Genomic DNA, 27,615 nt, shown 5'->3' with positions numbered 1-27,615 from the left:
CTTAAATTATTGAACCTTTTTTTATTAATTTGCTTGAAAGTGATTTATTTTAGTTTAAAATATTGTGCAAAAAAATGCTCTAAGTATTTAATCTGTCTCGCAGTTCGTTTTTTTTGCGTGAAATATAGAAAAGGAATGTTTAAAACTTTTTATTTTGACATTTGAATTCGCGGTTTTTAAATTGTGTACCCCATTGCAAAAATGGTTGCAAAATGTTGACGTCCACACGTCCCTCGTATTTGATGAATATAAGAAAATAAGATACGTCTTGATTTGGTGCGACAAGATTATCATTTGTAAGTTTTCTGTGTGTATTATTTATGTTGTGCTATGAGAAAGTGTTGATAGCCTAGAATCACTTCCGCTCTAACAGGAAAAGGAAGTGCATGGTTATGGCGATCGTATCGAATAGCGAGTTCTGACATCCTTATCCTGTTAATTTTCATGATTGCTGCGGCGCGAAATAGTGCTTTTTACCTTCTTTTAATGAGTGTTTACATTTGACAATGCAGAATATTCAATCAAATGTTATTAGTGTAAAAACGCATCGATACAAAGATTCTATTTTATTGTCAAGGTTATGTCATGGAACCGGAGACGCTTATTTTCCATATTATACAAATAAACAAACATTCTTACAATAATAAACAAACAAATATTGCCCAGAAATGAGCAATTTAGCGCATTTGTCTAGTCATGCAGGTAAACCATACAATTTTTTACTTGTCTGTTACATCTACCTACTATGTACTTATTTTGTATGTGTCATTGTTTAACACAATTTCTTTTGATTTATGGAGCATCACATAATAATTTTATGCTTATTTGCCATCATTGCCTAGGTTATACTTCATACTTATAGTATTTTCGCAATTAAGTTTAGACTATCCATAACATAACTCCATTCAAGTAAAAAACTTTAAAAGAATGGAAGACAATAAGAATGTGACTTAATGATGCTTGTTGGTTGAAGAAGTATTATTTGAGGTGTTTATTTACAGAAGTTAAGCTATGGCGGAGCCGGATGAGGGCCCGGAAGAAGAGGTGGTGGTGCAGCTGGCCTCTACACCTCAGATCATCTTGGTTAGTATTCTGCAATCAATTTTCTTATTTATTACTTGTCAGCTCACAGTGGACATTTTATCTGCATGTAAAGAAATTTATAGAGAAATCCTGTGGATGTATCCAATAGTAAGAATAATGGCCAATGTCACTTTATAATATGATTTACAGATTTGTATCATTTATTTTTTAGCAAGTTTATATGATTTCTATTAGACTCATTTCTAAAACAGAATTTCATTATTTATACAGTAGGAGCTTGGTAATCTGGCACCTGAAATTTTCCTTCTATGCTAGATTGTTGGAACTGCTGGATTATTGGATTTGTGTGGGAAATAAAAGGTTTATGGTAGAAAAGGATCCATGTTGTGAAAATTTAATTTAAGATAACATCTGTCTGTACCATGGAATGCAATTAATAAATGAAAATGAAAATAAAGCCTACATATCCAGTTTTTGGCTGTGTGTACTGCGGGATTATGGAGCGGGTCACCTGAGTTTCTAATTTCTTTTCCAAATTTTGATTACTGGGCATGCCGGATTGGTGAACTCCAGAACACTGAGCCCCGACTGTAATTGCAACTAGTTATTTTAATATGTCAATTCAATAAATTACGTTTCAGTGTCCGCAAACACTTAAGGTAGGACTTCATGTCATGACTGCTGTCAATGACAAGAACTGTTGCAAAACCTTTGTTTTATCTCCCTGGAACTGCCTAGAAGTGTTCATAGAATGATGATGATGTAATCCTGTTATCCCTCATTAGTGACTTAGGGCTTGCAGAAGAATATTCCATTTGTTGTGATCCTGAGTGGCTACTTCTAGCTCTTTCCTGCAGAGTCCAGATGAGCCAGCCTCCTCGACTGGTCGCCTCCATATGGAATGAGGCCACCCTGACCATCTACTGCCAGTCGATTGCAAGTGGATTGCTCAGAGAGGTGGTTGTCCAGTCTATGGAGCGTTTGTCTGATCTATCGCCATTTCCTTGAAGGATTTCCTGGTCTATGTTTATACGATTGTGCATTTATATTAATTAGGAAAATATAATGAAGTCTGGTTCTCCAATATATATTATATCTTTGAATTATTTTAATACTCTTGCGGGCAAAGCACAGGGATTCCTTAAGCTTGTTGTGTCACCCTTACCATTACTAAACTAAAATAAGGTGTATCAATCAGTAGTCTATTTTTGTTTGTAGCCTGAGAACATGGTCCCTACCACATTAACAAATGCACATGCAGCAACTTCCGCTGGTGTGGAACTGGGACGGAAGCTGCTACTGGCAGCGAGGGCCGGGGATACTAACCAAGTGCTGGACCTCATGGCGCAGGGAGCACCCTTCACCACCGATTGGGTAATTGTTTTCTTTGTTTTACATACACATATATACCTCCTCCAATTTAAGGTTTCTAATACGATACAAAATTAATATACACCAGAGATAGTTTTAATGCTGAAAATTGCATGTATCAACATAGGCATAAGAATTAATCTTTTACTATAAGAATATATTTAATTTTTTCGTTGATTTGCATGACATTTAAATGTCTGGTCTCCCGCGATACAGGCCTAGCCTAGGGCGGGGACTCCTGGAAACTTTGTTGTCAATCTAGTTATGCACCAACTCTTAGAAACAACTGCTGTATATGTTTTCTGGGTCCTTTTTTGTATAAAAATATTTTTATCGTTATTGATAATCATTTAATCCATCATTTTGATATTTAAATATAAATAAGTAATAATAATAATACATAATTGTGTTTGTTAGAAAGGAACGAAATTTTTCACCTAACCAGCTTGTAAAGGCTCTCTTACATTGTTCAAAAACTTATTAGAAAGTTGCATTTTATCCACAAGAGTGGTATAGTAATTTGATGAAAATGTTGAGTTGTTTCCTTCTCTTGGCTGGTAGAATTTACTTTTAAATGATGAGATTGAATAATAAATATTTTATAACGGTCATTTGGATTTGATTTGGTTTGATTTTGTGAAGTATTATTTAGTGTTTTCCTTGTGTTGGTGTGGTAAACATGTTGTTTCACTCGGTGGCAAACATTTTTTAATCCTCTTGCCTTGGAACCCTCGCAATGCTCAAGGTTTTTTATAATTTTTTGATTGTTCGGGTATCAATATTAGCAGAAGAGGTTAAACAACAACTGAACTCCCTTGTAAAACATAACTATTTTAACAGTTTGCTAAGTTTTATTCTCTCTCTCTTTACCCCATCTCTACTCTTCGGGTGTAGGACTCGTCACGGTTCTGTGCGACCTGGAGCCACTTCTTCCCCGCAGTCCTTTTGATGTCGTCGTCGCAACGCATCTGGGGTCTACTTTGGACGTTTCTCCCCCCATGATCGCCACTCGAGTAGTAGTTTACTCCACGAATCGTTTCGTTTCGTGATATAAGTTTTATTCTAAGGGGGTAAAGTATGTGTCGACAGCTGGGCACGTCGCCGCTGCACCTGGCGGCGCTGGGCGGGCACGCGTGCACCGCCGCCGTGCTGCTGCGCGCGGGGGTGAGCCGCGACGCGCGCACCAAGGTGGAGCGCACCCCGCTGCACCTGGCGGCGCACCAGGGCCACGAGGCTGTAGCCGCCGTGTTGCTAGACCACGGCGCCGCAGTGGACTGCAGGTACTGGTATATATGTGTCACAGCTGGGCACGGCGCCGCTGCACCTGGCGGCGCTGGGCGGGCACGCGTGCACCGCCGCCGTGCTGCTGCGCGCGGGGGTGAGCCGCGACGCGCGCACCAAGGTGGAGCGCACCCCGCTGCACCTGGCGGCGCACCAGGGCCACGAGGCTGTAGCCGCCGTGTTGCTAGACCACGGCGCCGCAGTGGACTGCAGGTACTGGTATATATGTGTCACAGCTGGGCACGGCGCCGCTGCACCTGGCGGCGCTGGGCGGGCACGCGTGCACCGCCGCCGTGCTGCTGCGCGCGGGGGTGAGCCGCGACGCGCGCACCAAGGTGGAGCGCACCCCGCTGCACCTGGCGGCGCACCAGGGCCACGAGGCTGTAGCCGCCGTGTTGCTAGACCACGGCGCCGCAGTGGACTGCAGGTACTGGTATATATGTGTCACAGCTGGGCACGGCGCCGCTGCACCTGGCGGCGCTGGGCGGGCACGCGTGCACCGCCGCCGTGCTGCTGCGCGCGGGGGTGAGCCGCGACGCGCGCACCAAGGTGGAGCGCACCCCGCTGCACCTGGCGGCGCACCAGGGCCACGAGGCTGTAGCCGCCGTGTTGCTAGACCACGGCGCCGCAGTGGACTGCAGGTACTGGTATATATGTGTCACAGCTGGGCACGGCGCCGCTGCACCTGGCGGCGCTGGGCGGGCACGCGTGCACCGCCGCCGTGCTGCTGCGCGCGGGGGTGAGCCGCGACGCGCGCACCAAGGTGGAGCGCACCCCGCTGCACCTGGCGGCGCACCAGGGCCACGAGGCTGTAGCCGCCGTGTTGCTAGACCACGGCGCCGCAGTGGACTGCAGGTACTGGTATATATGTGTCACAGCTGGGCACGGCGCCGCTGCACCTGGCGGCGCTGGGCGGGCACGCGTGCACCGCCGCCGTGCTGCTGCGCGCGGGGGTGAGCCGCGACGCGCGCACCAAGGTGGAGCGCACCCCGCTGCACCTGGCGGCGCACCAGGGCCACGAGGCTGTAGCCGCCGTGTTGCTAGACCACGGCGCCGCAGTGGACTGCAGGTACTGGTATATATGTGTCACAGCTGGGCACGGCGCCGCTGCACCTGGCGGCGCTGGGCGGGCACGCGTGCACCGCCGCCGTGCTGCTGCGCGCGGGGGTGAGCCGCGACGCGCGCACCAAGGTAGCACCAATTAATTTATCACTGCCCGACACTCTGGAGCATTATTCATAATGACCATTATTTATACTGCCCGGTTAATCAAGTTTATTGATTTGTTTGAAGTTGCCCGTAACATGACTACCTAAACATACATATAAAAAAATCTTTAAAATTTTCTACTTTATCATTCTAAGTCCCGAGTTCCTATTAAAATGACAAAATTAAATCGAATTTTGAACTATAAGAAGGTTCTAAATTCAAAATGGACTGTATGATTTAGGAGTATATATGACGTTTGGCAGTCCATTCCCTAAATCCCAGCATTTTCACTAATATAGTATTATAACAGGGACATGCTCCGCATGACGCCCCTCCACTGGGCGTGCGCGCGCGGCCACGCGTCGCTCGCCGCGCTGCTCGTGCGGCGCGGCGCCGACCCGCGCGCCCAGTGCAAGTTCCGGCGCACCGCGCTCTCTCTAGCGGGCAGGATCCCCGCCGTCAGCGCCGCGGTGGAGGAGGCCATGGCGGACAGAGACCAGGCGGCTTCCGTGCGCGCTATACAAGGTAACATGACCCGCGCGCCCAGTGCAAGTTCCGGCGCACCGCGCTCTCTCTAGCGGGCAGGATCCCCGCCGTCAGCGCCGCGGTGGAGGAGGCCATGGCGGACAGAGACCAGGCGGCTTCCGTGCGCGCTATACAAGGTAACATGACCCGCGCGCCCAGTGCAAGTTCCGGCGCACCGCGCTCTCTCTAGCGGGCAGGATCCCCGCCGTCAGCGCCGCGGTGGAGGAGGCCATGGCGGACAGAGACCAGGCGGCTTCCGTGCGCGCTATACAAGGTAACATGACCCGCGCGCCCAGTGCAAGTTCCGGCGCACCGCGCTCTCTCTAGCGGGCAGGATCCCCGCCGTCAGCGCCGCGGTGGAGGAGGCCATGGCGGACAGAGACCAGGCGGCTTCCGTGCGCGCTATACAAGGTAACATGACCCGCGCGCCCAGTGCAAGTTCCGGCGCACCGCGCTCTCTCTAGCGGGCAGGATCCCCGCCGTCAGCGCCGCGGTGGAGGAGGCCATGGCGGACAGAGACCAGGCGGCTTCCGTGCGCGCTATACAAGGTAACATGACCCGCGCGCCCAGTGCAAGTTCCGGCGCACCGCGCTCTCTCTAGCGGGCAGGATCCCCGCCGTCAGCGCCGCGGTGGAGGAGGCCATGGCGGACAGAGACCAGGCGGCTTCCGTGCGCGCTATACAAGGTAACATGACCCGCGCGCCCAGTGCAAGTTCCGGCGCACCGCGCTCTCTCTAGCGGGCAGGATCCCCGCCGTCAGCGCCGCGGTGGAGGAGGCCATGGCGGACAGAGACCAGGCGGCTTCCGTGCGCGCTATACAAGGTAACATGACCCGCGCGCCCAGTGCAAGTTCCGGCGCACCGCGCTCTCTCTAGCGGGCAGGATCCCCGCCGTCAGCGCCGCGGTGGAGGAGGCCATGGCGGACAGAGACCAGGCGGCTTCCGTGCGCGCTATACAAGGTAACATGACCCGCGCGCCCAGTGCAAGTTCCGGCGCACCGCGCTCTCTCTAGCGGGCAGGATCCCCGCCGTCAGCGCCGCGGTGGAGGAGGCCATGGCGGACAGAGACCAGGCGGCTTCCGTGCGCGCTATACAAGGTAACATGACCCGCGCGCCCAGTGCAAGTTCCGGCGCACCGCGCTCTCTCTAGCGGGCAGGATCCCCGCCGTCAGCGCCGCGGTGGAGGAGGCCATGGCGGACAGAGACCAGGCGGCTTCCGTGCGCGCTATACAAGGTAACATGACCCGCGCGCCCAGTGCAAGTTCCGGCGCACCGCGCTCTCTCTAGCGGGCAGGATCCCCGCCGTCAGCGCCGCGGTGGAGGAGGCCATGGCGGACAGAGACCAGGCGGCTTCCGTGCGCGCTATACAAGGTAACATGACCCGCGCGCCCAGTGCAAGTTCCGGCGCACCGCGCTCTCTCTAGCGGGCAGGATCCCCGCCGTCAGCGCCGCGGTGGAGGAGGCCATGGCGGACAGAGACCAGGCGGCTTCCGTGCGCGCTATACAAGGTAACATGACCCGCGCGCCCAGTGCAAGTGCAAACAGGCATGAGACCCGCCTGATGCTAAGCAGTCACCAACCTCAGAAGTGTTACATGCGCGTTGCCGAGCCTTTAAAAACCGGTACACTCCTTTTTTGAAAACCTCCAAAACTATTTTATTTATTAAGCTATCAGACAAATAACCAAAGCGAACGAATTTCTTAGTGTGTTTTAATTTAATAAAAAAAAAACTTGTAATTCTTCAGAAGAAATGGCGGTGGACGACGTGACGGAATCAAAGACTTATGACACCGTTCAGATGCGAATACCTGTAGAAGAGAAACACACACAACCCACCATCCGGATACAGCACAAACTTAACAAACCGAACTTGGTAACTAATGAGGTACCTACTTCTAATTTTGTATCTATTGTTGTGTTGTTGCAAGAACTTTGCATATTGCAATGTTTCATTTTGTTTACTTGTACAATCGTCTTATCTGGCGAAACGCGTAGAATTGTCCTTCAGCTGAGTTTTTCATTCATTTTCAAGTCGTATATTTGCACATTTTTACAATAAAAGTAGCAGCTGAAATAAAGGTCTCGCATTGTTCATCCTAAGGCTGCGGGCTGGACGCGCTCGACCAGACGTGTGACCGGCCTTGTTGCGCCGCTCGCCGCGCGCGTCCAGGCCGCGGCATAAGTCGAGCCGGGCCTGCAACCCTTTATTTGTCGATGCCAAAGCTATCATGTGTTGCTCCTCGTGCAGCCGCCGCCGCTCGGCCCCGGCGCGGACGCGAGCAACGCGCCGGGCGCGGCGCTGCTGCGGCACCACGGCATCACTCTGCTGCCCGCCGACGACGGCAGCACTGTGCTGTCCGCGCTGCAGAGCGGCCGGACCGTGGTGCTCTCAGGTATGACTGGCGGCTCTGAACCGCGGCATCACTCTGCTGCCCGCCGACGACGGCAGCACTGTGCTGTCCGCGCTGCAGAGCGGCCGGACCGTGGTGCTCTCAGGTATGACTGGCGGCTCTGAACCGCGGCATCACTCTGCTGCCCGCCGACGACGGCAGCACTGTGCTGTCCGCGCTGCAGAGCGGCCGGACCGTGGTGCTCTCAGGTATGACTGGCGGCTCTGAACCGCGGCATCACTCTGCTGCCCGCCGACGACGGCAGCACTGTGCTGTCCGCGCTGCAGAGCGGCCGGACCGTGGTGCTCTCAGGTATGACTGGCGGCTCTGAACCGCGGCATCACTCTGCTGCCCGCCGACGACGGCAGCACTGTGCTGTCCGCGCTGCAGAGCGGCCGGACCGTGGTGCTCTCAGGTATGACTGGCGGCTCTGAACCGCGGCATCACTCTGCTGCCCGCCGACGACGGCAGCACTGTGCTGTCCGCGCTGCAGAGCGGCCGGACCGTGGTGCTCTCAGGTATGACTGGCGGCTCTGAACCGCGGCATCACTCTGCTGCCCGCCGACGACGGCAGCACTGTGCTGTCCGCGCTGCAGAGCGGCCGGACCGTGGTTCTCTCAGGTATGACTGGCGGCTCTGAACCGCGGCATCACTCTGCTGCCCGCCGACGACGGCAGCACTGTGCTGTCCGCGCTGCAGAGCGGCCGGACCGTGGTGCTCTCAGGTATGACTGGCGGCTCTGAACCGCGGCATCACTCTGCTGCCCGCCGACGACGGCAGCACTGTGCTGTCCGCGCTGCAGAGCGGCCGGACCGTGGTGCTCTCAGGTATGACTGGCGGCTCTGAACCGCGGCATCACTCTGCTGCCCGCCGACGACGGCAGCACTGTGCTGTCCGCGCTGCAGAGCGGCCGGACCGTGGTGCTCTCAGGTATGACTGGCGGCTCTGAACCGCGGCATCACTCTGCTGCCCGCCGACGACGGCAGCACTGTGCTGTCCGCGCTGCAGAGCGGCCGGACCGTGGTGCTCTCAGGTATGACTGGCGGCTCTGAACCGCGGCATCACTCTGCTGCCCGCCGACGACGGCAGCACTGTGCTGTCCGCGCTGCAGAGCGGCCGGACCGTGGTGCTCTCAGGTATGACTGGCGGCTCTGAACCGCGGCATCACTCTGCTGCCCGCCGACGACGGCAGCACTGTGCTGTCCGCGCTGCAGAGCGGCCGGACCGTGGTGCTCTCAGGTATGACTGGCGGCTCTGAACCGCGGCATCACTCTGCTGCCCGCCGACGACGGCAGCACTGTGCTGTCCGCGCTGCAGAGCGGCCGGACCGTGGTGCTCTCAGGTATGACTGGCGGCTCTGAACCGCGGCATCACTCTGCTGCCCGCCGACGACGGCAGCACTGTGCTGTCCGCGCTGCAGAGCGGCCGGACCGTGGTGCTCTCAGGTATGACTGGCGGCTCTGAACCGCGGCATCACTCTGCTGCCCGCCGACGACGGCAGCACTGTGCTGTGCCGGCGTACGTACGTACGGCAGAAGCAGAATTTTATTCCTACGTTAATAACTATTGTAATAGATTATTTTACTGCACTGCTGTAGAGCATAATAAACAATTATATGTTGCTTACACGCGACTTAAATGTCAATGTTACGAGCATGAGCAGTGAAAAATGTGTTTGTGCTGGAGGCAGGGCATAAAGGGAAATTATTAATTGATACGTTTGTTGGTGGTGTTTATTTTGATAAGTAGTTTAGAAGCACGTCCCTATATTGACATTGAAAGTAGCATTCCGTTTGCAGACGCGGGCAAGCTGATGCTGAAAGAGAACAGCTCGCCCCCGCCGGCCGCCCCCCCCCCCGCCGCCGCCCCCTCCCCCTCCGTCCCCCCCTCCCCCGCCCCCTCCACCCCCTCCCCGCGCGCCGGCGTGCTGGTGCGCGCGTGCCCGGCGCGCTCCCCGCCGCGGCCCGGCGTCAAGGTGTTCACCGTCAACAGGCAGCGCGACAAGGACGTGCAGGTATGTGTTAATATTTCTCGCGTTTGCTTTCACCCTTGGAATCCCATCATGTTGGCCTCAATGTACTAACCGATGATCTTAGGTTCCAAAGGGTCTAGCCGCAATCCTATAGTGAAACTGCCCCTGGCTGAAATGTATACCTTTCTTAGAAGGGTTAATTGGTCTTATTATAAGATATCATTTTACAATATTTCAAGCCTGGAATCCCCTTGGTTTGGATAAAAAAACAAAAATATATAAAATCTTTTTTAATTTTTCTTAGCTAAACTAATGGTTAGATTTCTTTGAAATTCGGATTATACATGGCACTAATAACAATACATTTTCAAAAAAAAAAAAACAAGGTTCTAACTTATTTACAAAAGCCTAAAAAAATTATTTTTTTCTTTAATTTTTTTTTTTATTATTTACAAGAGGGCGACAACCTCAATTTTTAGGTATTTAATGCACAATACAATATTGTATGAAATATATTTTTTTCATAAAGATCCATTTGTGGCAACAAGGTAAAAATGTCTTACTAATGCAGGCCATTCGACTTAAGGCGCCTGTAGGTTACACATTGGGTCAACGTACTTGGCTCATTGTGTACTTCCGCCTTTACAACCATTTAGTAGGTATTAACGAGCAGCAGCTAGTCGAGCAGAAAAATTGTTTACACTAAGTATATATTTTTTAATGCAGTATTGCGTATTTCATAATAGGAATGTTTACGTAGTAGTTGTTTACGTACAGCAATGGTAGATTACATACCGAGGCCAATAAAATAAGAAATGTCTCAGAACACATGTAAGTATCGGCCGAAGCGAAGCTGAGGTCTATTATAACATACGCAATACTGCCTTAAAAAAATATTACGTATCAAAAGAAACTAAAAAAGTAAAGCACATTTTATTAAAATCCTACAATTTACACCTTAACATAACACATAATTACTCATCCTCGTCACTGTCTGTATTAATACTAACATTTATACCTTCGGTCTTGAACAGTGCACAGAGTTTATGGCTAGGCCGCGGAATTCTGGATAAAAATCTGCAATACGACAAGTAATATATAATTGCCGCTACATGTGAACAACAACCTACTGTTCTTAACCCATTCGCACATTCACAACAATATTGATCGATTGCTTCTACTCCCCTCTTTTCGCCATCATACTTTATGAAGCATCTATATACCTTCTTAGACATATGCCGAGAATGTATCTATATTTTATGATTAATGGTCGTAAGACGAATGGCCTGCATTAGTAAGACATTTTTATCTTGTTGCCACAGATGGATTTTTATGAAAAAAATATATTTCATACAATATTGTATTGTGCATTAAATACCTAAAAATTGAGGTTGTCGCCCTCTTGCAAATAATAAAAAAAATATTTTAAACAAAAAAAAAAATTTTTAGGCCTTTGTAAATAAGTTAGAACCTTGATTTTTTTTAGGGTTCCGTAGCCAAATGGCAAAAAACGGAACCCTTATAGATTCGTCATGTCCGTCTGTCTGTCCGATTATGTCACAGCCACTTTTTTCCGAAACTATAAGAGCTATACTGTTCAAACTTGGTAAGTAGATGTATTCTATGAACCGCATTAAGATTTTCACAAAAAAATAGAAAAAAACAATAAATTTTGGGGGCTCCCGATACTTAGAACTGAAACTCAAAAAATCTTTTTTCATCAAACCCATACGTGTGAGGTATCTATGGATAGGTCTTCAAAAATGATATTGAGGTTTCTAATATCATTTTTTTCTAAACTGAATAGTTTGCGCGAGAGACACTTCCAAAGTGAAAAAATGTGTGTCCCCCCCTGTAACTTTTTAACAGAATGAAAAACCTAAAAAAAATATATGATATACATTACCATGCAAACTTCCACCGAAAATTGGTTTGAACGAGATCTAGTAAGTAGTTTTTTTCATACGTCAAAAAATAAAAATATTTTTTTTTCCATCAAACCCATACGTGTGGGGTATCTACGGATAGGTCTTCAAAAATGATATTGAGGTTTCTAATATCATTTTTTTCTAAACTGAATAGTTTGTGCGAGAAACACTTCCAAAGTGGTAAAATGTGTGTCCAAAGTGGTAAAATGTTGAACGAGATCTAGTCAGTAGTTTTTTTAATACGTCATAAATGGTACGGAACCTTTCATGGGCGAGTCCGATGTGTTCTGAGACATTTCTTATTTTATTGGCCTCGGTATGTAATCTACCATGGCTGTACGTAAACAACTACTACGTAAACATTCCTATTATGAAATACGCAATACTGCATTAAAATAGTACATTACGATACAAGTGCGAAAAATAGGAAATTCGAAACGAGTGGCGATAAATTAAAACACGACCGAAGGGAGTGTTTTAAATCGACACGAGTTGCGAATTACCTATTCGCACATGTATCGTACAACGTTTTACAGTACATATGGCCCTTTAAATGTTCGACACAGTAACATAATATGCTACTTCTCGCACTAGTGCTATAAAGTAGCCCCATATGTACTGTAAAAGATTTTATATATTTTTGTTTTTTTATCTAAACCAAGGGGATTCCAGGCTTGAAATATTGTAAAATGATATCTTATAATAAGACCAATTACCAATTAGAAAGGTATACATTTCAGCCAGGGGCAGTTTCACTATAGGATTGCGGCTAGACCCTTTATAACCGAACTGGCGACCCGCCCCGGCTTCGCCCGGGTCACACGAATCCTTAACAAATATTCCTAAACCTTCCTCAAAAATGACACTATTAATAGGTGAAAACCGAATGAAAATCCATTTAGTACTTAATTTCTAAATTTATCGCGAATACACGTACACCCACAACAACGCGGGGACTGTATTTTATGAAATATAATGATTTCGACTGTTATTTGAATACGACATTACATCCGTACAACTCCCGGAGTTAACACAATTAATACAATTATACTCATTATTACTAAAAAAAACAAAAACACTCAACATATTTTACTTCAAACCAAAGAGCATATATTTATATTTGGAATTTTCCATAACGAATACAGTTTTAAACTAAGTGCATTGCTGCCAACTTACAAAATATTCATTTGGTTGCATAGTAAAAATAATTACATCATAAGTCAGAAACACACGCATGTGACACCCTTAATATAGCAACACCCATAGACTACGAAGACCGCTTAGCGTTGCTTGTTAGTCTCCGTAGGCTACGGTGGCCAAAATCGAGAAAAAACTGTCCAAAAATTGAATTTAGTAAGTAGCAAGTACCAGGGCCTCATGAGTTACGAGGAGGTGTCGCCGCCCGGCCGGCCGCGGCCCGGGGCGGGCCGGGCGCAACAAGGTATGCTCGCGCGTCTTGGCTATATACTTTTGCTTTGTTTACCTAAATTAAGATTTATTTTTGTTGACTCGTAGGAAATAGTACATTACGATACAAGTGCGAAAAATAGGAAATTCGAAACGAGTGGCGATAAATTAAAACACGACCGAAGGGAGTGTTTTAAATCGACACGAGTTGCGAATTACCTATTCGCACATGTATCGTACAACGTTTTACAGTACATATGGCCCTTTAAATGTTCGACACAGTAACATAATATGCTACTTCTCGCACTAGTGCTATAAAGTAGCCCCATATGTACTGTAAAATATTTAGTAGCATATTATGTTACTGTGTCGAACATTTAAAGGGCCATATGTACTGTAAAACGTTGTACGATACATGTGCGAATAGGTAATTCGCAACTCGTGTCGATTTAAAACACTCCCTTCGGTCGTGTTTTAATTTATCGCCACTCGTTTCGAATTTCCTATTTTTCGCACTTGTATCGTAATGTACTAGTATGCAACGTTGTATAATACTACACAGCACTAACTACTATTATAATTTTGTCACAGATTTTTAAATTAAACTACCATTTTGTACTCTCCATTTCCACAGATAAAATACGTCCAACTGCCAGCAGACGCGACCATCCTGTCACCACACAAAGCGGCCATGAAGGCCAAGAGCAAAGTGGTCCGAGCCGCCGCCGGGACCGGGACCGGCACGGGCACCGGGACCGGTACCGGTACCGGCGCCACCGGCAACCGGCCCGGCGTTAAGATCATCATGAATAAGGCTAGCTTCGCCAAGCTGTTGGCTACTGCGACGAGGGCGCACGGATCGGGAGATAATGAGGTAATATATACCAGTTTATTTTACTTTCTACTTGTCAATATTGTTCCGTGTCCATGAAGGCCAAGAGCAAAGTAGTCCGAGTCGCCGCAACTGAGAGCGGTCCTGTAAACATGACTGAGAGAGAACACGTGGGTCAGGGGATGACGAGGTAATGTATAATTGCACTTATTACATTAATTATTTGTTGCCACTGATTGTTTTTGTTTAAACTGTACTTAGTGGTGGAAACCTGTAATTGGTGTTTTGTATCACATGTATAAAACCTATAGACGACCGGTCTAGCCTGGCTGACGGAGGAATTCAGCATGTCTTATTGAAATTGAAATTTAATTGTGCTGTGTTTTTCTTTCTCTTTTCAATCTCCTTAAGTAATTTTCAAATTTAAAAAAAAGTTTATCTGGCCTTCACGTTAAAATGTAGGTATAGTGAAATAGTGATAACCACCGATTGTTTATGATAATCTGTATTCTTTTGGCGGCGAGTTAACAACAACACATATTCTTAGTATTGAACTTGGCTCCCGTTTCAGATTTATGTTTGTGTTGGGATTACTAACTACAATTCCATTTCAGGAATCAGGAATCATCTTTTCCAATATTACAATTACTAGTAATTGGGTATCAATGTCGATTCCACATTACAGGAATGGATTACTTGATTCCTTTCAGATTACTCTAATTGTATTGTATTGTATTTATTTATTTGCAAAGAATAAGTAGGTGCAAAAGTGTCTTAGGTGGTAAGTGACAATTGGTAGCTTATTCTGCTATTTGTACTAAACAGGTTGTACTAGCATGCAAAAATCTTAAAACTACTACAAATCTTTTACACTATAATAGCTTTTATCAGATAATAGCTTCATTAATTAAATCTATGTACAGGCAGTTCTCTTATAGATTTTGGTAACATGTTAAAAAGCTTCATGCACATAACGAAACAGTGATTCGAATATAATGCTGTCCTGGGAACACAATTAAAAACCAACCTTCCAGGATCCTGTTGATTTCTGGTAGAGGCGCTTTCAGCTGTTGTAAATAAATACATATGCCTCTTTACAAACATGCAGATTTCTAAGATGTATAAACATGGCAGCGGTAAGATCCTACGTCTTTTGAAAGATGGTTTGCATGTCTTGTATGGGGTTAGATTACAAATAGCACATATACATTTTTTCTGTGCTACGAATGCAATGCTAAAATTCGTACAGTTTCCCCACAAAATAAGCCCATATCTTAACACTGAACTAATATACCCATGATACGCGATTAACGTCGTATGTAAACCTGATGAGCGTCTTAACTTGCGTAGCACATAAACAAATCTATTTAGTTTACAACGGATCTTTTCTATTTGTGCTTGCCCATCCAAGTGTTTATCTAAAACTATATATGTAAAGAAAATCGTGACACCTAACTATTTTCTTAATGTTACCCTGAACGCGTCTAGCTGTTTTAGCCATAGAGTTTACCACCTGTCATGAATGACAGTGATGACATTGACATTCATGATTGGCAAAATATGAAAAGATTGTTCATTACTATAAAATAGATATAATTGATTTTGTGTAAAACAACATTTAAAGCCTCTATTTCAGGGTTTTGTTATTTCTTCTTTATTTGTCAGGGTTATGTTGTTTTACACAAAATCGATTATATCTATTTTATAGTAATGAACAATCTTTTCATATTTTGCCAATCATGAATGTCAATGTCATAACTGTCATTCATGACAGGTGGTAAACTCTATGGCTAAAACAGCTAGACGCGTTCAGGTTAACATTAAGAAAATAGTTAGGTGTCACGATTTTCTTTACATATATATAATATATTATATTGTTATAAATAAAGCTATATTGTGACTACCGACGTAAAAGTGTATTTATGTCTTTTAGGTTAAGAACAATCAAAATTATTTTGACATTAATTAATGTAATTTAGTCAGAATGATATGATTACTCGAGATTACTCGAGGTACGATTACACTTGTAGTTAGATTCCAACTATAGACCAATTGCTGTACTATCTGTCATAAATAAAAATAATTAAAACAAAAATAATCTGTGCGAACTTTGAACACAATTTTTGACTCTGTTACTTTGTTTGGACTAGTTAGGAGGTGAACATATCAAAAGTCCCCGGCCCTAGCCCTTGAGCTGGGGAGGGGGGAGAGGGGGGTTTGAAGATCCCATTTTTTGGTTTTTAGATTATACCTCGGATACTAGGAGTCTTAGCGACATACAGAAAACCGCCTATAGAAGCCTAATATTGGCCATTTTGTTCGCGACGCGAATCACCAAACCGTGAGGTGCGGGACGGGTGCTCGCGGCGTTGCGATTGGTCGCTCCAAACATGGCGCGCTGGCACGTGCATTCGTAGGGATGGGACATGTTCATTACGGGAAGTGGTACTGGTACCAGTCATACCGTAATTTATCGTGGTAATATATTGTCGTAAAATTGTTATCAATAAAGTCTACAGAAAAATTACTTGATATAATTTTTAAGAAAAAAAAACCGACTTCAATGAGGGAGACCGGTGAAAGTTATTGTTGATTTTGGATTTCATACAATGAAATTAAAAAGACAGCGTCCTACGCCTAAATATGTAGAAAAGAAGGTGTTCACGCGAAACGGAACGGTTAACATGATTACCGGACGAGTAGAGCTACGTCACGGACCAAGTGTCAAAAAATAACTCCACATCATCGTATATCTGTCAATACCTACTTATATCTCTACAACGGAACTTTGCGTGTCATACACATTTTGTATTTTTTTATAATTTTAATTAAATATCTACAAGTTTAAACTACGACTTCTTATTGTTTGTCCTTTCGTGGACAGAAGGTAACATGTTTTTTTTTGCCACTGCACCCACCTTGACACATTTCAGATTTGCCCTATGGTTGACTGGTAAGATACCCGCAATAGGGTATTCGACTGTATTATGTATTAAAGCACTCTTTATTTATACTATATTGTTTTATTAGTATTGAACTCTACCAAAATTTTGGTGGTAAAGCTACTGGGGAAAAAAATCCCACCTTTTACCAACTTGGTGATAACTAGTGGGAATAACCCGTTTTTCCACTTCTGAACATTTGCCATTCTCCATTATTTTTAGTATGTTATTGACACAATGAAAAGCTAGGTTTTCCTTTTGCAAAACTTGCAAAAATATTTTTTTTTAAAGCGAAACCTATAAACCTAAAATATATTATGCTAAAGCGATCGACATCAAAATTAAAGTGATTTGTTAAGATTTAGTTAGTGAAAAACGTTTTCTCCCGAAGTGGAATTTCATGGAAAAAGTACCTTCGCTAGGATCGCAAAGCTATTCTTCCCTCTAAAACCGTTGAACCGATTTCGTTGAAATGTGCTATAGAGATAGTTGGAGTCCCGGGACAGGACAAAGGATAGTTTTTATAACCAAAATCATCTTGTGTAGGTGTGAAAAGTGGGGTGGAAGTTTGTATGGGGAATCAATGACCGTTGAACCGATTTATATAAAATTAGGGATGGTTTACATTTTTTATTTAGTTCAAAATTATACCAAACATGTCTTTAAACCTAAACAGAAACAGTATTAACCTCAGGAATTCAGCTTCGGAGTAGAAGCTGAATTGTCCCCAATCCCCATTTCACACATTTTTGATATAAAATCTATCTTATGTCCTGTCTCGGAATTCAAAATATCTCTATACTAAATTTCAACTAAATCGGTTCAGCGGTTTAAGCGTGAAGAGGAGTAAAAAAAAGGTATTTGTTTAAAGTTTATATGTTTTCTCTTCTGAATGGTGTCAATGTGATACCATAATAGAATTTGGCGCTCCCGATTTATACGAAAACAATACCAAACATGGCCCGGTAGCTTCACTAATGTAGATATCAAGATAAAATTGAGAGCCCGAAAATAATCTTTCAATAGAGGATATCTCGAACACTATTCAAGGTATCGAAAACTTGACTGATATAAGCTTCCAAGATATAAGTGAATAACCGAAAATTATCATCATATTAATTTCAACCAATACGCGGCGTTTAATTAGAAGGCAACGACCGAACCTACGAATAATACGTTCTTTTGTATTGAATTTTTTTTTTTTTTTTTAATTTATTTAGGAAACAAACAGTCACATATTAATATATATAAGCTTAAGTGATAACAACCTTTAGTTCCATTGAAAATAAAAGTATACATAGTAAATTACGGATCGAAACAGGGAAGGTGTTAGGCATCTTCTTGTCTGTCACGCGTACAGGGACTTCAAAACATCGGTAGGTAATTAATAAATGCATGACATAGTACAGAGTTTAAAGTGGTATACAAAATAATTAAAAATACATGTATCGCTATAGTTGTTATGCGTGCAAATAATATATAGTTACTAGGTACTTAAAAGAAAACGTACAATATTTATAAAGAAAAGATTGAACTTCGCAGAATGCTACTGTATTTACAAAATGATAATGAAAAAATATCTAAATTTGAAAATTTATCATTGTAATCACGACAGGCTCGTCTAAAAAAAGTATGCTTGGCAAAATTAGAGCCACAAAAGCTAATATGGAATGTTTGGGGGTGGCGAGTGGGAATACGACGAGGCAATTTAAAAATAATTTTTTCAAGAAGATCAGGAGAGTCAATATAGTTATTTAAAAGCTTATATAAAAACATTTGGTCTATATATACGCGGCGTCCGACTAATGGCGTGAGACCGTGCCGTATGCTGGTACTTTCAGACAGATTCAAACCATGGCGGAAGTTAAGTGACTTTAATAATTTATTTTGAATTCTTTCAATTCGCGTTTTATGAACTGTATATTGGGGAGTCCAAACGATGCAACCGAATTCTAAAACACTACGGACGTAAGAGGAATATAATATCTTTAGAGTATTAGGGTCTTTAAAGGGTTTAGAGAGCCGAAGTATCAAACCCAACTGCTTATAAGCTTTTGCAGTAATAAGATCTATATGTGAAATAAAATTGAGCTTTGAGTCTAAAGTGATACCTAGGTCTCGAACTAAGGAAACTCTAGTTAGTTGCTTGCCTAAAAAGTTATAGTTAAATAAAAGGGGTACACGCTTATGGGTGAAAGTGATACACTTGCATTTATCAGGGTTGAGTAGTAGTTGGTTGGAGTTGCAGTAGGTAGCAAAACTGTCAAGATCACGTTGTAGTTCAAGGCAATCGTTGTTTGTTTTTATAATTTTAAATATTTTTGTATCATCAGCGTAAACAAGATGCCTTGAACTATTAAGTGATAAACCTATGTCGTTAATATATAGGATAAATAAAAGTGGTCCTAAATGCGAACCTTGGGGTACACCTGAATCAATGGTCAAGTATCTTGAAGTAAAGCCTCTTAGAGATACTGCTTGGCTACGATTTTGTATGTAAGATTCAAGCCATCTATGAAGATCACCGTGTATACCAAGATCATATAATTTTTGAAGTAGGTGGGCATGATTCATTTTATCAAATGCTTTTGAGAAATCGGTATACACGGCGTCAACCTGATAACCATTGTCTAGAGCATTCAAAATAAAATCTGTAAAAGTAATAAGGTTGGTGTCGACACTTCGACCACGAAGAAATCCGTGTTGATTTGGAGAAATAATGCGAATAACACAATTAGTTAGTTCCGAGGTCACAATTTTTTCAAATATTTTGCCAAAAATGCATAATTTGGATATAGGTCTGTACTGTGTCACGTCGTGTTTATCCCCACTTTTGTGTATTGGTGTTATTAGAGCCGTTTTCCAAACAGATGGAAAACAACCCTCGGTCAGCGATTTATGAAAGATAATAGTAAGAGGTATAGACAGTTCTTTACTACAACGGGATATTAAGATAGGATGAATCTTGTCAGCCCCAGCACCTTTGTTAACATTAGTGTTTAATGAAAAAATATTCAAATCTGGTTCCATTCATTCAACTAGCAACATTTACTGACTTACCCGTTTTTATTAATAAAACTCAAATGAGGGTGGATGAGAAAAAATCAGATTTGACGTTAGTGATTAAGCAAAATTGTTCTCTCGCTGTTTCTTTTAATAAATTTTTGGGTTTTAAAGTGTAGTTTTAACATGTTTGGTCCTTCTAGAACTGGATTGTGAAAGTGTAATAAGTGCTAAAAACAATAGTGTAAAAGGCTAAGTGTTAATTACTGCGAGTTGGTAAGATTAGACTGTAAATATTAACTTTGATTTCGTGCACCAGTGAGGTTAGAAACCTTTATGAACTATTTCACTAATTTGGACATTTAAACAGTGCGAAACTAATTTTGGACTGCTGATACTTGAACAATATTAATTTATAATAATAATAAGAAAGTGTTTCAAACTAATGCAATTTCGTTACGTGAACTTTTGTGATTAGAAACTTTGATTATTTTAAACTGCATATTTATAGACTATTTCGCCAGATATAACTTCACGTAAATTGAACTCGAGTATATACGGGAAAGTGGACTTTGAACTTATTTTGTTGTGAATTCTTGTTATAAACGTAAACAATGGCTCAACTTTGTGAATCACAAAAAACGTTATCGGAACGTATTTCTAAGTTACAAAGTAATACTAAAAAGACGTCTAAATCAAGATATACACTTGGCTACTTACAAACACGTTTAGAAACATTAGAAAGTTATTGGTCTAAGTATCAAAATCAATATGAGATGATTCAATCAACAGTTACGAAAACTGAACTGGAGCAATTACATTTTAATGCTGAAAGTCTGTACGAGGAAACTGAAGACATATACCTGGAATTTAAGGGATTATTAAAGGATTATTTGTTGGAATTTTCGAAAGGTCAAGGTCAACCACAATCAAATAATAGTGCGCATAGTTTTTTATCAACAAATGATGGCGAGACCACCCCTATTAGAACTAAATTACCTCCTTTATCTATTCCAAAGTTCGCCGGTAATTATAACGACTGGACAAGTTTTAAAGATTTATTTAAGGCTCTCGTGCATAACAACGTACATCTAACAACTATTGAAAAACATCATTATTTGAAAACTAGTTTATCGGGAGAGGCTGAACAACTTCTAAAACATTTTGCACTCACGGAGGCTAATTACGATAAGGCTTGGAGCACACTTGAGAGTAGATACAATAACAAACGTATGATTGTCACTACAATAATTAGCCGCCTTTTAAATCAAAAGAAGATGAACACAGAATGTTTTAAAAGCTTAAAGGAAATTTTAGATACTACGAAGGAATGTTTGAATTCTCTCGATAATCTCGGCGTGGATACCTCCACATGGGACGCAATTATCGTACATTTAGTTGTATCCAAGTTGGACTTAGAGACACACAAACAATGGGAACAGTCACTTGGATCATCTCAAGATATACCCACATTTACCTGTCTGTCATTATTTTTAGAAAATCGTTTCCGGTCTATGGAAATGGTAAATGTCACTCACAAAAAAGACCAACCGCAGAAAAAAGACTTAGTTAAATATTCCACAACCCAAAAACCCACAAATATGAAGTCATTTGTCACAGAAGTAAACAGCGAATGCACTTATTGCTCACAAAACCACTATATTTGTCATTGTAAAGAGTTCGCCGCATTAGATGTTCCTCAACGTCAGGATTTTATTAAGAAGAATGGCATTTGTTTTAATTGCCTTGTAAAGGGTCACTCCGTTAATGCGTGTAGGCAGAGCACCACCTGTAGAAAATGTAGTCGACGACATCACACTCTGTTGCACTTCACAAACCCTAACAAGACCACATCAGTGCCTGAAAACGATACAGCAACACCCAGTACACCTGAAACAAGCCAAACCACATCAACCGTAGTTTACAAGGCTGAGGTTGACAGCGACAGTGAAGAAGTTATTTTGGCAACCGCGCGAATTGCAGTTAAGGCAAGGAACGGCGACACGATAGTCTTGAGAGCACTGATTGATCCGTGCTCGCAGTCCAACTTTGTTACTGAAGCGACAGCTCAACTGCTTAATCTCGAGCGCACTTCAGTCAACGGAAAAATCACTGGCATATCTCCTGTACCAATGACAACCAAATCACAAGTTGAGTTGAACTTTCATGCCATTAGAAATCCATCACACATAATTACAGCTAAGGCGTACGTCCTTAGACGAATAAATTCGAGATTACCATCACAAGAGCTCCCATCTGATACCTGGCCTTCTTCTGAGATTTCAGACCTTGCGGATCCACACTTTCACAAGCCAGAATCTGTCGACGTGCTCTTAGGTGCCGTTGTATACGCACATATTATTCTTGGTGGAGTAGTAAAACATAATGAGTCTCTGGTCGCTTTGAACTCACGATTGGGCTGGCTGGTATGCGGCGAGGTTGCGCCGTCGGGCCATCAGTCACACAACGTTATTGTTATGCATACACAAGTCGAAGTTGATCAGTTACTACGTCAGTTTTGGGAGATCGATGAATATTCACCAAACGCGAAGCCTCTGTCACAGCCTGAGATGCAGTGTGAAGAGCATTTTAAGAAAACTCACACTCGAAACACTGACGGTCGATACGAGGTTCGCCTACCCTTCAAGGACGAAGACGCTCCAAATTTAGGCAACTCCAGACAACTTGCTTTAAAGCGCTTACATCAGATGGAAAATAAGTTTAAGCGCCGACCCGAGTTTCACGAAGAATACTGCAAGTTCATGAACCAATATGAGTCACTCGGTCACATGGAGGTCGTCCCTGAGACAGAAAAGAAGAATAAAGCTTATTACCTACCACATCATGCTGTTCTTCGTGCCTCGAGCCTCACCACAAAACTGCGCGTAGTTTTTGACGGAAGTGCTAAACCTGCAGATGGAAACTCACTTAACGATGAGCTACTCATCGGCCCACCGCTGCAACAAGATATACGAGATTTAGTAACACGGTGGAGACAACATAAGTACTGTCTAGTAGCCGATATACAACAAATGTACCGACAGATACTTATCTCAAAACAAGACACTGATTACCAAAGAATCTTGTGGCGTGAGTCATCGGAAGAGCCGATTAGAGAATATCGGTTACTTACCGTTACATATGGCAGTTCTTGTGCTCCATATCTTGCCATAAGGACACTTCATCAACTTGCAGAGGATGAACGTGGAGATTTTCCTGAAGCTGAACTTCTCAAAACTGATCTCTATATGGACGATTTAATGACGGGCTCATCTACCGAAGAAGACACTCAACGGCTTCAATGTCGCTTAACTGAACTATTTAAACGTGGTGGTTTTCTTCTACATAAGTGGTCGTCTAATAGTGAAAAAGTTTTAAGCGAGATTCCCGATTCGCAAAAAGCATTACAAAGTTCAGTGAATATTAAAATGGATGATTCGGTGAAAGCTCTAGGCATAGCTTGGAAACCACAAAGTGACATATTTGAACTGGTAGTTAACTTACCTCATGACAACGACGTTGTCACAAAACGAAGTGTGCTATCTGCGATAGCAAAAACGTTTGACCCTCTGGGTTGGCTAGCACCTTGTGTGGTTGTATTAAAAATGTTTATGCAGAAGTTGTGGCTGGCCGGCCTAGACTGGGACTCTGAACTTCCCGAAGACCTGAAAACTGAATGGCAGACTTACCTGACTAACTTCGAACACATGCAGGCCATTCAGCTTCCACGTTGGTTAGGGATTACAAATAATGTAAAAATTGAATTGCACGGCTTTTGTGACGCCTCTTGCGCCGCCTACGCTGCGGTTATTTACATCAGAGTCATCACGGACAATGAGATAAAAGTAAGCCTGGTCGCAGCCAAAACAAAGGTCGCTCCCGTGAAACAGGTCTCATTGCCACGTCTTGAACTTTGTGGGGCAGTCCTATTGTCTAAATTGATACCAAATGTGAAATCTAGTCTAAATATTGATGATAATCGTGTGTTTGTTTGGACAGATTCCACAATAGTTTTGGCTTGGTTGCGTAAAACTCCAAATACTTGGAAGCCATTCGTTAGTAATCGCACTACCGAAATCTTAAATGTTACGAATAGTAGTCAATGGCATCATATTAAGTCTGCGGACAACCCCGCGGACTGTGCCTCACGCGGTATCAGCCCTGACGAGCTGATGCAGTCACAACTATGGTGGGAAGGTCCAGCCTTCCTTCGCGAGTCTGTTGAGATTTGTTACCCTAATTTCACTATACCTGAAACCACACTCGAATCAAAACCGAAAGCAAAAGTTAGTTACTTATGCACCTCTGAAGGCAATGAATGTGCCACGTACCTCAATAGATACTCTAGTCTACTTAAACTCATACGTGTAACAGCCTATTGCTTTCGATTTCTTCGACTATGTAAAGAAAAGGTTCTAAAAAGGAACGATAACCCAAAACCAACATACCTCACTACTGCTGAAATAAAAAATGCATTAAAAACCTGTATTCGAATGTCACAGTCTGTTTACTTTGAAAGTGAAATAGAATTGCTATTACAGAACAAACCTATCCCAAAAAATAGTAACATTCACTCTTTAAATCCGATCCTAGACAATGAGAACATTATTCGAGTCGGTGGACGTCTTGTAAATGCTCAAATACCACATGATATGAAGTCTCCTATAATTTTACATTACAAATGTAACTTAGCAAAGTTGATTGTAATTGACGCTCATTTGAGAACATTGCATGGTAGAAATTCATTAACATTAAATCTTGTTCACCAAAAATATTGGATTCTAAGAGCGAAAACCTTGGTAAAAAAGATTTTAAGATTATGTAAACCTTGTTTTACCCAAGCTGCACAACCAATGACTCAGTTGATGGGCAATTTACCACAGTGCAGAGTCAATCCATCACGTCCGTTTTTGACCAGCGGCGTTGACTTTTGTGGTCCATTCACGCTGAAACTGTACTCTGGCAGATGCACCAAAACTTGTAAAGCGTACATAAGTGTATTTTTGTGTATGGTTACAAAGGCTATTCACCTTGAGCTGGTCAGTTCACTATCCAGTGCTGCGTTTTTAGCAGCCTTCAAACGTTTTACTGCTCGACGTGGGCATTGTAAAGAAATCTGGAGTGATTGTGGGACTAATTTCGTAGGCGCGTCCAAAGAATTAGACCTCGCGTTCAAAAACAGCAAATCAACTGTTATTGAAGAAATTGCCCAACTGTTGGCTAATGACAGCACAACATGGCATTTTATTCCCCCTGGCGCTCCTCACTTTGGAGGATTGTGGGAGGCAGGAGTTAAGTCTGTAAAAGGACATTTGAAACGCGTCTTAGGTGAGTCCGGCTTAACATTCGAAGAGTTTTGCACTCTGACCACACAAGTCGAGGCTTGTGTCAACTCTAGGCCTCTAACGTTGATTAGTTCTACTGTTGATGAACTTCCTTTGACTCCTGGTCATTTTTTGATAGGCGAGGCACCGCTTACTATCCCTGAAGAAAGTTTCGTGGATACTCGACCTGACTATTTAAACCGATGGCAAAAGGTGCAACGTATGGTACAAAGTCTATGGCGACGTTGGCAATCTGAGTACCTTACTATGTTACAACATCGATACAAATGGTCCCAGAATCACCCCGACATAAATGTTGGTACGGTTGTCTTAGTGAAAGACGATCGTTTACCTCCAGGTAAATGGCTTTTGGGACGAATTGTGGCGAAGCACCCGGGAGCAGACGGCGTAACGCGTGTAGTCTCCCTACAATTTAAGGATCGTGTGTTTAAGAGACCAGTTACTAAACTGTGCCCTCTGCCTCTAGCTGCTTCAGAGCCTTAGTTAAGTGATAGTTTATAGGCTTGTTTATGTACATTCTCACTCTATTTAAGTTAAAGTTCAGATGTTTATGTTTTCCACGGTTTAAAGGACCCATATAGTCCTTGGGCCGCGGCATGTTTAATGAAAAAATATTCAAATCTGGTTCCATTCATTCAACTAGCAACATTTACTGACTTACCCGTTTTTATTAATAAAACTCAAATGAGGGTGGATGAGAAAAAATCAGATTTGACGTTAGTGATTAAGCAAAATTGTTCTCTCGCTGTTTCTTTTAATAAATTTTTGGGTTTTAAAGTGTAGTTTTAACAATTAGTGTTGTGTAGATATTTTTGGACTAGGGCATTACTTAAATTAATGGAGGAGATGTCAATCGGGGTGTTAATCGTACGGATATTAGGGGAAAATGAGTACATGTTGTTTTTTACAAAAACAGAATGAAAGTAATCGTTGAAGTAATTTGCTACCGTTTCAGAGTCAGCCGATGTTTTATTCCCGTAAGTCATACAGTCTGGAGTTTTATTTGCAGCAAATTTAGACTTAATGAAAGACCAAAAATATTTCGGACATTGTCGTATATTTCTCTCGGCAAAGGATATGTATGACTTATAGCAATCTATTTCCATCTTACGCTCTCTTGTTCTCAGTAGCTTAAAAGAAAGGTAGTCCAAAGGATTTTTATAAGTTTTCCATCTAGTATGCATGTTACGTTTTTCGCGACTTACTTTAATTAACGCCCGAGTGAACCACGGAGGACGATTTCCAGATGACTGTGTTCGGCTAGGAGGGACATGCTGTTTAATTAGCGAGTTTAAGATTGAATAAAAATAAGACACTGCTTGTTCAGTATTCATGCCATTCATTTGGGTCCAGTCTGTTGAACATAGATCGTTTCTGATTTTTTCGTAATTAGCAGCATAAAAGAGTAATTTCTCTCTGGGGCGATCGTGTACGACCGAAGGAAAAGGAAAATTAAAACATATGTCCAGTGACCTATGATGGGAGTCCTCGGGAGTAAGAGGTGACTTACAGTGAGTGACTGTACCACACAAGTCACTCAACACAAGGTCCAAAATTCGGTTGTTAACATTAAAGCATCCATTTAACTGTTTTAAGTCAGAGAAATTTAGGAAATCGGAAAGTAAAGTTGAGGTTGTATTGTTATTAGCGTCAAGTTCTAAATTCCCGTTAGTTTGAGTCCAGACGGCATGACTAATATTAAAATCTCCTACAATTATATAATTATCGCTCGGATTAGCAGTCATAAAGTCCGATGTGGAATCAAAAAAGGTTTGCAAGGCTGTATAATGAGCGTTACCGTGCGGAAAATAACAACAACAAATGGAGTTGAAATTGAAATGGAGTTTATTGTGTCAAGACGTGCTACGTATTGTTGCAGCCCCTGTCCCTCGGCGCGGCGCGCGGCGAGGCCGTGGTGTGCGTGCCGGAGCAGTTCGTGCGCTCCATGTCGGCGCGCTACCTGCGCGCGCAGCTGCTGGCCGCGCACGCCGCGCTCGCCGAGCTGCAGCGCCAGCTCCAGCAGGCCCGCGCACAGTGAGCACACACACAGCCGGAGCAGTTCGTGCGCTCCATGTCGGCGCGCTACCTGCGCGCGCAGCTGCTGGCCGCGCACGCCGCGCTCGCCGAGCTGCAGCGCCAGCTCCAGCAGGCCCGCGCACAGTGAGCACACACACAGCCGGAGCAGTTCGTGCGCTCCATGTCGGCGCGCTACCTGCGCGCGCAGCTGCTGGCCGCGCACGCCGCGCTCGCCGAGCTGCAGCGCCAGCTCCAGCAGGCCCGCGCACAGTGAGCACACACACAGCCGGAGCAGTTCGTGCGCTCCATGTCGGCGCGCTACCTGCGCGCGCAGCTGCTGGCCGCGCACG

General features: G+C 43.8%; 1 protein-coding gene across 1 annotated transcript; it reads left to right on the top strand.

The window, feature by feature from the left end:
* Positions 1–10: 10 nt before the first annotated feature.
* Positions 11–27,403, top strand: LOC133520340 (GA-binding protein subunit beta-2). Its single transcript, XM_061854713.1, has 15 exons — positions 11–296; positions 1,002–1,083; positions 2,263–2,418; positions 3,505–3,695; positions 5,216–5,472; positions 5,758–5,864; positions 6,001–6,138; positions 6,275–6,412; positions 6,549–6,663; positions 6,803–6,937; positions 7,176–7,315; positions 7,679–7,823; positions 9,620–9,834; positions 13,762–14,001; positions 27,129–27,403. The coding sequence occupies exons 2-15, from the start codon at positions 1,012–1,014 to the stop codon at positions 27,285–27,287; spliced, it is 2,208 nt and encodes a 735-aa protein (XP_061710697.1). The 5' UTR covers positions 11–296; positions 1,002–1,011; the 3' UTR covers positions 27,288–27,403.
* The last annotated feature ends 212 nt before the right edge of the window (positions 27,404–27,615 follow it).

The sequence above is a fragment of the Cydia pomonella genome, chromosome 8 (genome assembly GCF_033807575.1).
Source record: "Cydia pomonella isolate Wapato2018A chromosome 8, ilCydPomo1, whole genome shotgun sequence".
NCBI classification, from domain to species: Eukaryota; Metazoa; Arthropoda; class Insecta; order Lepidoptera; family Tortricidae; genus Cydia; species Cydia pomonella.
The sequence above is the reverse complement of the archived record's forward strand: the minus strand, read 5'-3'. Positions and strand labels throughout refer to the sequence as shown.